We start from the raw sequence: 16246 nt of genomic DNA on the forward strand, positions 1-16246 counted from the left end.
CACACACACAGTCACAGGCAGAGAGTTACACACACACACACACACACACACACTTACAGGCAGACACATACACACAAACATTCCAGTGGGCTGGAAGAGGACTGGATTCCCTGAAGTTCTTCCCTGGAGGCTGGAGCCTGTTAGGTGGAGAGGCAGGGGTTCCAGCTTGCTGCACCTCCATGTGCAGCAGTGACAGCAGCCGGTAAGGACCATATTAAGCCCCGCCCCGTTGCCGGTTTGGCCCCGACCCTATTTTAATTAGCCACGCCCCAATTTACCTCCCGTTTAGCAGCTCTTTGGTGTGTGAGCTGTTCTGGCCACCCGGCACCCAAACTACCATGGGGCACTGTGCGGCCACAGCTCACACAGCCCCCTCCAGCTACCAGACCAGGGTCAAGGCACCCCCCACCCTGGTGGCACCCGAGGCGGACTGCCCCCTCCGCCCCCCCATTAGTACGCCACTGAGTAAGATACATTGTTCTTGTTCTAAATTACATTTTAGCACTCTAAATTGTTATTAGTAAGTCTCCTAAAAAATTTCAGAACAGCCCCGTCCTCAGCCACATCCCCACTCACGCCCCTAAAATTCAATAAAGTGTCCTTTGCCCATTTGAAATGCTGGGAGGTGTGTTTAAGAGATTCAAACTGTTTCCAATACTTCAATGCTGCCTTTGACAACTGGTCTGTGTTTATGTGGTTAAACGTGAATTGTCCCAGTGGGCCAGTCCAGGCCAGGAGAACACCGAGATTGTTACCCATATACAAAGCTACACAGTGCTGGGCTAGTAAGGGCCCTGCAGAATCCTCCTATAGTATTGTGGCAGAAATCTCCATGTATCATCTGCTATCTTAATCCACCGAAGAACGGCAGTTCACGACCCCTGTATGCAAGTGACCTCTCTGCCCCCAACTTGCTAGCACGCCCCCGATGTGTATCTAACTTCTATACATGTACCAAAAAGATTGTGGTGAGGGCAAACACGATACAACTCCCCACAGTGCAAATACAAATAAATTAGTTATACATCACCTGCATATCTCAAGTTGGACTTTGAATGGTCCTTCTTGGCCATAGAAACTTGAGAAATCATGTTTCCACAATTATCCCAGAGTTCCCAGATTGACATGCAAATGAGCACAGACAGACATTGTGTTTCAGAAAGAATTGTAAATGATTAAATTTATCTCAGCAAACATCCAAATGGGGCAGCATTTGTATATGATTAAATATATATATATTTTGCTCACAGATTGACCAGTTAAAGTTAATATATGGATTATCTTGAAACACACTGTCATCTACAGAAATCAAGATGATAGTATGTTTCAACTGAACTCAAAATATTTGAATACAATTATAGTTGTTTTTGTCTTTTTTAAACTGTTTCAGAGTGGTTTGACAAAAGCTGTGACTGATCGCACTCGTACAATATCTTGTTTCTATAGGTGATGGTGAAAACTGTTTTTGTTAAATCACTTCCAAATGGTTCAACACACAATCTGGCTGGTATCCATAGATTCTTTGCACAAACTAAATGAGGCTATAGTGGTTAGAGCTCCACTTACTACAATATTTTTATTGATTACATTGGGTCATTCTTTGAGTTCCTCCTGAATCGTGCTGATTTTCCGGTCTCGTCCTCTTGAAGGCATTAATTTTTATTGAAATGTATTTGTCATGTAAGCCACTTTCTAATAATGACAATAAACAAGATTGTTTGTATGCACGACTCAAAAGATATGTTTTTATTAGACAGTTGAAGCAAAAGTCAAGTTGACACTACCCAAGCAAACTTTCAAAGCATCAGCAACTAACGTAGACATGGGCCTTGAAGACCCATAATGCAATGCAGGCTTCATTGGCGACAGAAAGATTAACACGTCCCAATGTCAGATTATTTTAATAATCCTTTTCCAAAGTAATTGTTATTGCAGGTCCCTCTTTCCACTAGTCCAATTTTCATGCAAGAGGTCTCACTTTTTGACAGCTGTAGGAAAAAGAACATGTCAGTCAGTATGATATGTTTACCAGGGTTCAAATACCAGTTCTGTGATATAGTCAGTGTATAAGAATCCCCAACTAGAGTGTAGAATTTAAGAAATCATTTAAAATGACACTATAGGCACCTAGACCACGTCATCTCATTGAGTTGGCCAGGGGGCAGTGACCCTGTCCCCTTAATTCTGCAATGTAAAACATTGCAGTGTTTGGCAAACTACGAAAATCCCATTGTAAGGTTAACTCCACCTCTAGTAGCTGTGTTCCAGACTGCCACAAGAGGTGTTTCTGGCTCCCTAACCGAGTTTTACTCGTTTTTTACTTGTGCTTACTCATCAAACAATATTGGACATTGTCACTCTTTGCTTGAGGACATCTAACGTCTTCAAGTTCCCCATAGGAATGCATTGATTCAGTGCTTTTCTATTAGTAAGCTTTAATGTGCATGTGTATTTGGTACGCCCATCACCGAGACGTCGCAGGGGGAGGAAACCTAGCCTTGCTGGTGCAGAAGGAACCTCGGAGCCAGAATGACTTGAATATAAAAATATTTTTCAACCCTTTCAAGATTGGAGGCGGGGAGGAACCCATTAAATTAGGGGAAGGCACACTGCACACAGGTTTGTATCAGTGAAACTTCAGAGGCATGATCTATACACAACTGCTTTAAGCTAAAGTTGTTTTGGTGACTATAGTGTGCCTTTAAGATAAGATGAGTTTGTCCAGTGTTTGCAGTATTACCAATACCAGTAAGTCTTGCCTTAGTCCTGTCATATACCAAAAAATGCAGAATGTCTTCATTTTTTGTTTAAGCATTAAACCGTTAGATTTGCCATTCTTTCTTCCTCCCCATGTCTCAGTAAAAACTCAACATGAAGTACAAAATCTCTGCAAATGGTGGTAGTGGATGTGGTCAGTTTCAAATTATGATTCTGCACATGTTGGCATCGTACAGGATCGGGGTGGGATATTATTAATCTAATACATTATGTAAGTTAGGACAGTAACATGTGCACTGGTTTATTACATCATGATCTACCTGTGGTTTAACTTGGGGAAGATGTTGGAATCACTACTTTTCATGTCCTTCCAGGAGCTGTCGATAGGTGGCAATTTCTTGCTCCAGACGGGCCTTAATGTCCATGAGCATCTTGTATTCATGGTTCTGTCTCTCCATGTCGGATCTGAGGTCGGAAAACTGTGCTTCTATGCTGGCTATTACACTTTGTATCTGCGATAACTGTGCTCCGTATCGTGCTTCTGTATCCGCCACAGTGCCTTCCAGTGATGCTTTCTAAAAATAAAAAAGCACAGGGGTTTAAATTACTTTTAATTTTCTATGTTATCAAAATATTTAAACAGGGCTCAAAAGTCTTGACATTACTAGCCAGGCCAAGATATTACTCATCACTATACATTACTCGATATTACTAGCCAGGCCAAGAAATTACTCGATATTACTAGCCATGCCAAGAAATTACTATACATTATTAGCCAGGTCAAGACATTACTCGATATTACTAGCCAGGCCAAGACATTACTCTACATTACTAGCCAGGTCAAGACATTTCTCATCACTACACATTACTAGACATTACTAGGCAGGCCAATACATTATGCGTCATTACTAGCCAGACCAAGACATTACTCATCACTACACATTACTCGATATTACTAGCCAGGCCAAGAAATTACTCTACATTATTAGCCAGTTCAAACCTTACCCGTCACTACACATTATTCGACATCACTAGCCAGTCCAAGACATTACTCGTCACTACACATTACTCGCCATTACTAGCCAGGCCAAGCCATTACTCTACATTACTAGCCAGGCCAAGCCATTACTCTACATTACTAGCCAGGCCAAGACATTACTCATCACTACACATTACTCGACTTCGCTAGCCAAGCCAAGACATTACTTGTCATTACTAGCCAGGCAAAGACATTACTCGTCATTACACATTACTCGATACTACTAGTCAGGCCAAGAAATTACTTGTCACTACACATTACTCGCCATTACTAGCCAGGCCAAGACATTACTCTACATTACTAGCCAGGCCAAGAAATTACTCATCACTACACATTACTTGTCATTACTAGCCAGGCAAAGACATTACTCATCATTACACATTACTCGATACTACTAGTCAGGCCAAGAAATTACTTGTCACTACACATTACTCAACATTACTAGCCAGGCCAAGACATTACTTTTACATTACATTTTTACTTGATAATGGCTAATGGGTAAGTGCCAACTTTTCACCCCAATCTAAATGTTTAGGGTATACTTTGCCTTCATATTGTTTCGTCAACTTATAAATCTGCGCATCATGAGCTGAACTACATCCTTGTGAATTTCATCAACAATACTATTTCATGCTATAACCTCTAAACAACATCCTACCTATTTCAGTTATTTGCTACTTCACTATATCTTTACTACATTCGTCAACTGAATCTACTCACATATCTTTTTTTTTTTTTTTTTTTTACTATTTTATGCTTTGACCTGTTCACTTAATGGGCAATAAACTCACTGCATGGAAATAAATATTATAAACTCCTGTCTTTTGTAAAGGGCAGAACCTACCAGGATCTTTACCATGAGTCCACGGTTTACTAAAGAAACAGCAAGTGGAGAGGCTTCAATTCACAATTGGTATAACAGTACATCAGTAAAGCATCACTTGGTTAGTACATTTATCCTTATGTTTATCCTACTGCTCCCATCTACCAAGACAAGTCAACAGATACCAACCATGCTAAGTTGAGACTGAAGTTCAATTTCAAGTCCCTGAAGTGTACGTCTTAGATTTGTGATTTCTGTCTTGCTTGTTTGTATCTGTTCCGTGTGTACTACGACTTCCTTGTTTAGTTCCTCTGACTGTGGACATAAAAGAGTAAAATCATTGAAAAAAATTATTATAGTGAATTATGATAAGGAAGTAGTAGCATTGCACAGTATGTACAACAGTGGCTTGGATTAACCAACTCACTTTATAAAAAAATATATCCATTAAACTAACCTTAGTGAGGAACCAATTCTCAGCATCTTTACGGTTCTTCTCAGCCATAACCTCGTACTGGTCTCTCATTTCAGTTAGAATCTTGGTCAGGTCCACTGATGGTGCAGCATCTACTTCAACACTAACTTGTCCACCAGTTTGTCCACGCAAAGCGTTCAGTTCCTGTATGGAAAGAGGAGGTAAGAATGATTTCAAAATTAAGACATTTTTACTATTGAACCTGTAACCTGCATCTGAGCATACTTTTAGCACAATACAATTATCTTGTGATTGTTTGTATGCAGGTTAAGATTTGATCGATTCTGTTCCAGATCTTACCTCTTCATGGTTTTTCTTCAGATATGCAAGTTCCTCCTTCAAGTTCTCAATCTGGAGTTCCAAGTCAGTTCTGGCCAATGTCAGTTCATCCAGCACTCTACGTAAACCATTAATGTCAGCTTCCACACTCTGGCGAAGAGCAAGTTCATTCTCAAACCTTGATGAAGAAGCAAAACCATCTTAATTATTTGCAATTATTACAATAACGTATTTTTGCTGCAGTGACGTGCTGAGGATGATTAAAGTTGTAGATCGACTAGAAATCAGAGAGCTATTATGTAGTAGACGAAAATCTATATTATAATTTGATAGGTTTAAAGACAAACAGACAAGGACATTTATCACAAAGATATAATAACAATTCCGAAATGTTCTATGGTATGATGGTTGTAGGAACCCCAAAAAATATATGGGGGGTAGGAAATTACTAAAATTCTGAGACCACATATTTTGCAAAAATAACACATTTCACATACATCAAACCATTTAGATTTGAATAAGCAAAAACACAAACTACTATATAGACCATGTGTATGCCAAATACACAATCCACAAAACAATGAATTGTGGTGAATTGAAAACTATTCAAATTGGAAAATTTCAAGTGAAGTGAATACACAGAGTGAAGACATGTGTATGTAGGCCCATTTGTCCATATGTGTGTGTAGAATCAGTGTGAATGTTTGTGTTTGTGTGTAATGCTCCTATGTGTTAATGTATGGAAAAAACTTTAGTAAATTGCAAGTGTGTGAATGCTTGGAGGTTTTTCTATGTGTGAAAACTGGACTGTATTTCTGTTTATTTCTGTTAAAACTAGTTGGTTATTCATGTTTGACATCTATGTGTTTGTTAAGGCAAAGGCTTGATTAGTGGTAGTGTCTGTAAATACAACGGTCTATGTATGTAGTATCAGTGTAACTATAGTTTGCACAGAGTCTACTGAGACAGCCCTGAAGAGGGAGCGAAGGGCCACAAGACATCCTGCTCAGCCCAGCTACAGAAACTACAAATGTACGAGGGCCCTCCATGCCACGCGTGGGGCATGCAACCTTCACTGTTTCTGGTCTGTCTAGATTTCAGATCTCTCCAGACAACCCATGTCTCCATCTCGGTATGAGGATCTCCTTAAATCCTCTGACTTTATGTCATCTGGGTAATTTAACTTGCTGTATATTATGCAGATCTACACCCTTACACATCAAACTATCATGGAGGAATCCCCCACCCAACCCCTCCTACTTCTTACGCCCATGTTTGTGGCTGACCAGAAGCACAGTTATAAAAGAAAAAAAAAAAAGAGTTAATTCATCTTTGTCCTGGGATGCTTGCCAAAACACAAGCACACAATGGATGCTAGTGACTAGCCAAAGCACACAGTTCCGTAGAGGATACAGAGCAGTTTATGTTCTGCCACTGAACACCTGCAGTTTAGTCAGGTATAACTTGGACATTTACCAACGGGGCTCTGTTGACATTGATATATACTGTACTAAAGTTCTCACAGCCAGGATATCGACAGAGAACTTTGCACATGCCGTAACACACCATGACCAAAAATGTAGACTCAACGGAGAAGTATATTGTCTACATTTTGTCATGAAACCCTCATAAAAGGGCAGTAGATGCAAACATTTTTTTTTTTTTTTAAATTATATTTAAAAAGTGTTGGAAATTCAAAGTTAATTTTTAAATTAAAGCCCAAACCGGTAGTAAAGCAGACCTAAAGCTGTGTTCTAGATTGGCTATTTTGGTATTAAATTTGGGCTCTTTGCATTCCCAACTATTCTCATCTTAGTGGATGACCCTATATGCCATTTCATACAGATGAGAAATTTGCTACTTACTTTGTTCTGAAGTCATCGGCGGCCAGTCTGGCATTATCTACTTGCAGGACGACCCTGGCGTTATCGATAGTGGCAGCAAGGATCTATATGTGGCAGAAAGAGGTCACATTTAAGAAGCAATAAAGTGAGAGGTTTGGACATTTACCAACGGGGCTCTGTTGTTCAGGTCTTCCCATGACCATCAAACCTACACATCGAATGTAAATACTGCATGGTTTTACTACCTCTATGCAATATAACAATTAAAGGACTGTTTTATATTTCCATGAAGGCACACCTAGCAACTGTTTTTTATTTATTTATTTTGAAGCTGAGAAGAGGTTTACTCCACAGCAATAAAAATGATCCTATAATACCACTGTAAATGGCAGAATTGTTTATGATGGCTGTAAAGGCAAATGTCATCTGTATTATGAATCTCTTTTGGAGTAGGAGTGGTCCAATGTGAATTTCTATCTGTTGTGTGAACTACGCCCTCCACTGACCTGTGACAGTTACTTGCAGTATTTTGGACAAGGTGGGATTCATGGGAACCGCAGCAGTTTACTGGCAGCTGAGGGTCCAAAGCCGCCATTTTCTGCCTCAGAGTTTGGTCGCACAGTACAAACCTGACTCCTGAGATTTTTTTTGATTTTTTTTTAATACTGTGACATTTATACAGACAATACTGGTGTAACTGTTATAGCCTTAGGTTTTATCCAATATACAGTAAGTTGTATTAAGTTGATCACTGGGTGGCGCATTTAACCCCTTAAGGACCAAACTTCTGGAATAAAAGGGAATCATGACGTGTCAGACATGTCATGTGTCCTTAAGGGGTTAAAGAAACACTCCAAACACCATAACCACTGCAGTACAGTTATGGTGTCAGAAGTGTCCAGCCCCCTAATGTAAATATTTTAGAATGGTTTAATTTCCTACTTGGGTACTGCCAGGAGCAGCTCCCTGCGTCCACTACTTTACAGAGAGAGTTGGAAACTCTCTGAGCTAAATTCGGTGGTGCAGAAACACTCCACAGACACTCTCAGTATTAAAGGGCTTAGCTCAACTAAGTAGAAGATTCCTGCCCTGCTGTAGTTAGAGTGGAGGCAGAGAGTGCTACCCGGTAAACCAAAGTTATTAGTCAAACCGTTGTGAAACAATTTACTTTGTGGAAGCACCACTCCAGGCACCATAAGCACAACAGAGAGGTTATGGTGCTTGAAGTGTCCCTTTAAGAGTCTCTGGGTTTCAAAACAATGAGAAATGCATGTTATTATGTTGACATAAAAGCTTCACAGGGACATAGTGAAAATAACTTTACTATAACTTTAATAGTAAACATAAAGATTTTATAAAGAAAAAACATAGAATTTCTTTGGCTTCTTATTACATTCTAAATCCATTCGCTGTGCAGTTGTCCTGAAACATGAGCTCTCATTGCCACTCCCAGTCATAGCAGTGCAATCGGCAAAATGTACTGATGGCTGAAAGGGTTGTGAATGCATGGAACGACTTCCCAGAATAGATGGTAATCACATAACCATATATGGGGAATTGATCAACGAATTGCATATTTTAGGTCAAAGTAGAATTTGTGGAAACATTTTCTAACTCTTTTATGTGGGCTTAAAACTTAGCTTTTTTTGCAATTCACTTAAATTTTATAAATTCTAAAATAAACACAAAAAATTGAGGAGACATAAAAATACAGGCAGAGCATTGCCTATCCATTTTAGTTTTACCACTAAATATCTTTAGTCAACAGACAGTTTTTTTTTCTTTCTTTTTTTAACTAAACTAGAGAATTGAACAGAACATTGACTCTCTGTACATGGCTCCCTGGCATCCTGTTGGCTCCCTGGCATTCAATGGGTTAATTTGAGCTGTCCTTATAGGAACCCATGCCAGCTGCAGAATATGAGGACTTTGTGAAATATATATCTGATTTAGTGAGATAAAAAAGTCTAAAGATCAGCTCATGCAATGCAGTGTACAATTACAGTGAGTCGCTCAAACAGATCAGATCTACAAAATGGAAAGGTATATTGTGCCTGGGGCAGTTATGGTACTGTATTTGCATCAGCTAATACTACATCATTGACTTAGAATAAAATACTAAATAGATCGCTATAATGGCAATGTTGTCAAATTCTACTCCCACCGCAGATATTGATAGACTACATCTCCCCAAATTTTCTGAGTGTAATAATGGGGCAGGGAATTATGAGAGTTGTACTCTCAACAACATCTGGAGGACTGGAATTGGACAACCTTTCTATATAGGGGAACTAAACTCTTCTGCGGATGAAAACCAGAATCCTAAGAGGCAAATAAAATTCATTAAATTATAATTTTTAAAAAACTGATAATAGAACTACAAATTATTCGGTCTAGCTATCCAAGATGCAAAAATAAAGAAAAATTAGCAGTAGCTCCTCAACACATTGGCACAGTAAAATTAACATTTTGGCAAAACGTTTATCCTATAACTTAGATTTTGGGATTCCTCAGAAATAAAATGGCAATTTGAGTGTTAGTTTTAGCATCCATGATTAGCTGTATTTTTTATAGGGAGATGTTATTTAAATAATAGCAAGTGTCCAAACTCACCTTGTCCCTGAGGTCATCGATGGTCTTCAAGTACTGGCTGTAGTCACGTGTTGGGCTAGGTCCTTGCTTTTCATACCACTCCCGGATCTTCACCTCCAGATCTGAGTTTGCGGTCTCCAATGAACGCACCTTGTCCAGGTACGAGGCCAGACGGTCATTCAGGTTCTGCATGGTCTGCTTCTCATTTCCAGAAAGCAAGGCATCCCCCGACACGCTAACGTTGTATGAGCCACCATAGCCACCACCAGACCCAAACCCACTGCTGTAACCACTGCCACCTCCAAGTCCTCCAAAACCGGAAGAAACTAACCGGGCAGATGACACAGAGACCCCTTGTCCCCCGTACCCACCATGGACACTTGGGGCTTTGATAGAAAACCTTTGAGATCCACCACCAATACCACTTCCAAGCCCTCTGGAGGAGCTTGCATAGCTGGTCTGACGCATGGAGTAAGACATTTTTGGAAGTAGAGCAGCTGGTTACAGCAGACCTAGAGATGCAGATCACAGGAGTGTAACTGTCTTTCTGTCCTAGCCTCCTTTTATCCCTCTCACACTGGGTGGTGCCAAAAAAAAAAAAACTGTGGAATTTACCGGTTCCCTATTTTAATGCCAGACAACAACAGAACTTTCTCATTGGTCTGCTGGTATGATCCTTTTTTTTTCAGGACTGCCCTTGAAATTTCATCTGACACTAAGCAAACAGACTGCTTTATTTTCCCTGAAAGTTTAAACAAAAGATCTCATTCATGGGAGGGTGTCCCAGGCTCAGGTAGAAGAACACAAAGGAGGGGGGTTAAAAAAAAAAAAAAGACAAAAACAAAGAAAAGACAAGAGAAAATATTTTAGTGATCAGATATCAGAAATAACTTAGAGATTAGGTGAGAGAGATAAACCCTTTCTCTGCTGAATTAAGCCTGTTCCACAATCACTGTCCAAATTCTACAGATAACAGGATTATATAGAAAGTGAATGACTGACTGTACAGTGAAAGTAACCGAACTGCAGTAACAAGTTGGGACCTCACCTCTCCCCAAGGAAACATGTTTCCTTTTCTGTTACAGAATTGCTAGAAGAACGTGTTCTGATAATTAGCAGTCGTCGTTCTTTAAATCATCTGAGAACAAAATGCATTATTTTTATACTTAAATATTCCCGTTCTGTGTCCCACACATAGATATTACATATGACGGTGGTTAAACTACCAAATCCATAATTCCTAAATGTAGAAAGTAGTTGCTCGCTGGTTTTTCGGCATCTTAAAAAATGTTAAAACAAAAAAATCAGTTACAGTGAATCTCTCACAAATAAAGGGCTAGAGGATCAGGCTATATATGGAAGTAAATACTCTTGGGTGAACAATTCTGAATTTAATCTTTACTCTGAATTATTTCTTAAATAGATCATTTCAACAGAGCACTGACATTGTGCCATGTCCTTTAGCACAAAAAGGATACATCTGCATAACAGATTTAAATATTCTAAACAGCAGATTGTTGTATTAAGATGTGAGATAAATTACATTAAACATTCCAAGCACCAAAACCACTGCAGTGTTTGTAGTGGTTGTGGTGCCAGGAGTCCCCATCGTAAGGAATCAAAAACATTCCAAGCACCAAAACCACTGCAGTGTTTGTAGTGGTTATGGTGCCAGGAGTCCCCATTGTAAGGAATCAAATCGTTTTTAGAACAGTTTGACTTCTGATGGGGGAAAGCAAGGCACTGCTCCCCGTCTCCACTACTGCTTAGTAAGAGCCAGAAGCTCTTTTCATTGAGCTAAACCCGGCAGTGCAGGGTTTACCACATTGGCTGAGAGCAATCAGCTGACGCTCTCGGACAGTGATCTGCAGGTTTTAGTTTAGGAAAACTAATGGGAGCTCAGGAGTAAAGGCTTCTGGCTCTCATTAAGCTGTAGAGGAGATGGGGAGTCGCGCCCAGAGGACCCCAAGTAAGAAGTCAAACCATTATCAAACAGTTTGACTCCTCACAAGGGGGGCCTCTAGGGCACTCCTTGCATCATAACCATTGCGATGCAATATAGTAGTTTTGGTGTTTGAGTGTTCTTTAAGGACAACCTGAGAAATATGTGTACAGTTTCCTATGCCAGATAATGATACACCTGCAAATATTATAATTTGTATTGGTAGTAGTATGTTTAAAGGAACACTATAGCGTTAGGAATACAAATTTGTATATAGAAATATGTATTCCTAACGCTATAGAGCCCTAGTCCATGGCGAATCAATGGTTAATTAACCATTTATTTGCCTACCTTAATCCAGCGCAGGGCTCCCTTGGCAGTGGTGACCTCTCCTCTTCCATCAACATCAGCTCCCGAGTTGAGCCGAATGGGGATGCGCGGCCAGAGGCGCGCGTGCATTCAAACCCGCCCATAGGAAAGCATGATTTAATGCTTTTCTATGGGGATCTATTTTGACGCATAATGTCCGTGAGGACGTCCAGTGACAAATAAGTGCAATATCCTGGGGGAGGCGACCTCCAATGGCTGTCAGGGAGACAGCCACTATAAGCTGAATTAACCCTGCAGTGTAAACATAGAAGTTTTCAGCTGCAGGGTTAAAGGGACTCTACAGTGCCAGGAAAACAAACCGTTTTCCTGGCACTGCAGGTCCCCTCTCCCTCCCACCCTCTCATCCCAAGTTGCTGAAGGGGCTAAAGCTGTTTCCAGCGCCAATGTCCCTCAGCGATGGGTTAGGCTCTGCCTACGCTCCTTCCCCGCCAACGTCAGCCGGCGGAGAAAACCTATTGCGTATGTGCGATCGGCGGCAGGGGATACCTAATGCGCATGCATTAGACCTCCCCATAGGAAAGCATTGAATAATGCTTTCAATGCTTTCCGATGGGGATTTCGGCAACGCTGGAGGACCTCACATAGCGTGAGGACGTCCAGCGTTGTTATAACACAGAACACAAAAGTGTCCTCTAGTGTCTGTCTAGTAGACAGCCACTAGAGGAGGACTTAACCCTGCAAAGTAAATATTGCAGTTTATGAAAACTGCAATAATTACACTTGCAGGGTTAAGGGTAGTGGGAGTTGGCACCCAGACCACTCCATAGAGCTGAAGTGGTCTGGGTGCCTACAGTGGTCCTTTAAGCATTTATATTAATTTATGCAAAATGCTGGCTATAACCTTAAAGTGCAAGAAAAGAGAGCTGGTATTCGTGGAGGCAATGTTTAAGAGCAAATGTGGGGCAATTCTATAACAATGGAAACCAATGGATTGTTCAAGCCAAGTTATTTTCTTTTAGAACATTTAGGTAGATCTGTGCTTTTTAGCTCATTGAAAATCACCAGCGAAAATACAAGCAATGACGATCCTAAAAAACAAAGTCCGAATAGTTTTTTTTTTTATTATTATTTCAAACCAATTGTTTTGTTGAACTAAATTCCTGTGCACAAGTCTAATATTCTTTTAAAGAAAAATGACATACCACTCACAATCTAGTCTTTACACACACTATCAACACATAAGGCACTACAAATTTATAAATAAAAACCTTTTAGAGCTCTACTGCAGGACATTCCTTATTGGATAGAATCTGAAGGACCAGAATATAGGGGTGAGACAGACTGTCAATGGTCCATCATGCGTTTTACCTAAAGCAGGTTTAGGTTTGCAAGAAGCAGAACCAGTTTGTTGATGCTATTATCTAGACACTCCAAAGAATGTCTGTGATGGATTATTTGTTGAAAGCTATTTGTTACTCGGGAAAACGTAAACAGTTATAAGGCAGTGACCAGTACAAGACTGTAATTACTATTATTAGGCTAGATTGTCTTAACGGAGTAAGGGTTTGCTCTGCTTATTGTATAACAATTCCTCCATGGAAGCCTATGGGGACATTGCTATTCAATAGGTAGAGTAAAAACCTTATTGTTCTTGAAAAATCCACCCAATTGTATCAATTTATGAGCGTGAAATGTTACGGCATGACATTGGAATGCGTAAAAATACAAGCAAAAGAAAAATGTAATCGGACTGTACGGAAATGGTATATATCAGAATATAAAAGACCAGTAAACTGTGGACTAGTTATAAGAGTGTATCAGAGAGGGGAAAGTTCCTTGTGTCATACACAAGTTGTCCAGCAAAAGCACATTTATGCAAAAGCACTCTTCATAAGACAAGAGATTATGCCACATTTTTGTGTAAGCAGCATTTAATCATGACAACCCAATGCAAAACGAATGAGTGACATCACAAACCATGTTAGAGCAGACTAAGCATGTCTGAAAGTTCTATACCCAGAAGTGGGGCGTATTTTCAAAATTCCCCAACATATTGACATCATATGATGCTTAGCCTCTCTGCAACGTCTCCAGCGATCAACATGAGGGGTGAAACTATCCTGCAGAAACAATCACGACAACACGTGGTTTTTCCAACACACGCTTCTCATCAGTTACATCAATAAATTTGATTTATTTTTTATTTTTTTTATCAAAAAGTGGGGGGCTTGACTTTATGGCCCCTTTTCCTCTGCATAAGCCAACTTCATGCACACTGGCTTTAATGTCTTTAATTCTCCAAGTCAGAGTGACAGGACCTCTATCTACCCAAACTTACAATCTGTTCAGTCTAAAGTGATCAAGTCTCTTCAAAGTTAACACTAATCCTACTGATAAACATACAGAGAATAAAACAAAAGAAATGTTCAGGAATTTATGTAAATTGCTTAAATAAAAATTAACAGAGAGTTTAGCAAGATGATTGTGAGTCTAGACGTGAAGGACCTGCGAGGGCTGGTAAGGGGGGACAGGGGACAATCATCTCCCTCCTGCTCAGTGATATTGAGAGGATTGCGGGCTGCTGACATACTAACATATATTATGTAATTGTATTGTTATTATTATTATTATGGTATAATAGTCTTTGGAGTGTTATTATAAAACATGTAATACACAATTAAGAAAGAGAATGGAGTTTGGTGAGATAATATGTGGGTTTGGTCTCAAACTTGATGTGCTGGTTTGGCTTGAAGTTGCCCCTCAGGCAAAATGTTGCCAGCCCTCACCTGGTGAAAGAGATTTTAAAACATTAAAAAACAGATAATAGGAGAATTTGAGTAAAATGGCAGAATGGTATTTGGGGAGTCAGAAATATGCTTAAAGGGACACTTTAGTCACCAGAATCACTACAGCTTAATGTAGTGGGTCTGGTGTCTATAGCTTGTCTATAGCGTGTCCTTGCAGGCTTTTCAGTGTAAACACTGCTTTTTCAGAGCATCAGCTGATCAATCTCAGGCAATGAGCTAAGCCCTGCACCGCCGGACTTAAAGAGACACTATAGGCATCAAAACAGCTTGAGCTTAATGAAGCGGTTTGGGTGTATAGATCATGCTCCTGTAGTTTCACTGCTCAATTCTCTACCATTCAGGAGTTAAATCACATGTGTTTCTTTTTATGCAGCCCTAGCAACACCTCCCCTGGCTGTGATTGACAGAGCCTGCATGAAAAAAAATGGTTTCATATTCAATCAGATGTTAATTTGCTTTAGACTTTTTTTTAATCTCCTGCTCTGCAAATTGATCTTTAATCACTCACAGTAGGCTTCTGCATAATCTAGCATGCTAGCAATCCCTGGACATACTTGAAAACGAGAGTGTATCCTTCCTGGTAAAATATTTTATTAATAAATAAATAATAACAGAGTAGAAAATAAGACCATTCTAAATTAAACAGTGCAACAAAGGAAGTTTAACATTTAGGGCTGTGTAAACAAAATGATTTAACTCCTAAATGGCAGAGAATTGAGCAGTGAGGCTGCAGGGGCATGATCTATACACCAAACCTGCTTCATTAAGCTAAAGTTGTTTTGGTGCCTAGTGTGTCCCTTTAACTCAGACAGCGAGTGTCCGTCTCGCCTGTTACTGTAGTAGAGGTGTGGAGCCGCGCCCAGTGGACACCGAGAAAGTTCTCAAACCATTCTAAAAATGTTTAACTACTTACAATTAGGAAGGAAGCTTGGAATGTCCATTTAATTTAACGAGTTGACCCATCATGCTCCGTAAAGTAAAAAAATGGGGTTAGAATTTCAGAGTAAAATAAAACTAGGTGCACTTATAAAAATGAACCATTGGTTGGTAGTAGGAATGTTACTAGCAGATGATAGTGATGGTTACCTAAAGAATTAGCATTGGTTACTGAGTGGATGGGAGAGATGGAGACTGGAGGTTTAAGGTTTCAAGTTGTGAATAAACGCTAGTCTTAGTAAACCACTGCAGGGATTTCTTCTGCGACTTGTAAACAAAACAAACAACAAAGCGCCATGAGAAATACCACTGAATACAGTAAGGGACGATTCAGACCACAGGGCAAAGTTTATTGAGAATAGTGACATATTAGGTGGATCTGCCCTTCCAGGAACGTATTATAGCTATAAAGGGTGATTCATTATTTAGAGCTGATTTGCTAAGCTATGCAATAAGGAAAC

General features: G+C 39.9%; 1 protein-coding gene across 1 annotated transcript; it reads right to left on the minus strand.

Moving 5' to 3' along the window:
* Positions 1 to 1714: 1714 nt before the first annotated feature.
* Positions 1715 to 10324, minus strand: LOC134614950 (keratin, type I cytoskeletal 19-like). The gene is made up of 7 exons (XM_063459235.1): positions 9792 to 10324; positions 7200 to 7282; positions 5356 to 5512; positions 5038 to 5199; positions 4770 to 4895; positions 3039 to 3293; positions 1715 to 1988 (listed from the first exon to the last, which is right to left on the minus strand). Exons 1-6 carry the CDS (start codon positions 10248 to 10250, stop codon positions 3072 to 3074), a joined length of 1209 nt encoding a protein of 402 aa, XP_063315305.1. The 5' UTR covers positions 10251 to 10324; the 3' UTR covers positions 1715 to 1988; positions 3039 to 3071.
* Positions 10325 to 16246: the final 5922 nt, after the last annotated feature.

Source organism: Pelobates fuscus, chromosome 6 (assembly GCF_036172605.1).
Source record: "Pelobates fuscus isolate aPelFus1 chromosome 6, aPelFus1.pri, whole genome shotgun sequence".
NCBI classification, from domain to species: domain Eukaryota; kingdom Metazoa; phylum Chordata; class Amphibia; order Anura; family Pelobatidae; genus Pelobates; species Pelobates fuscus.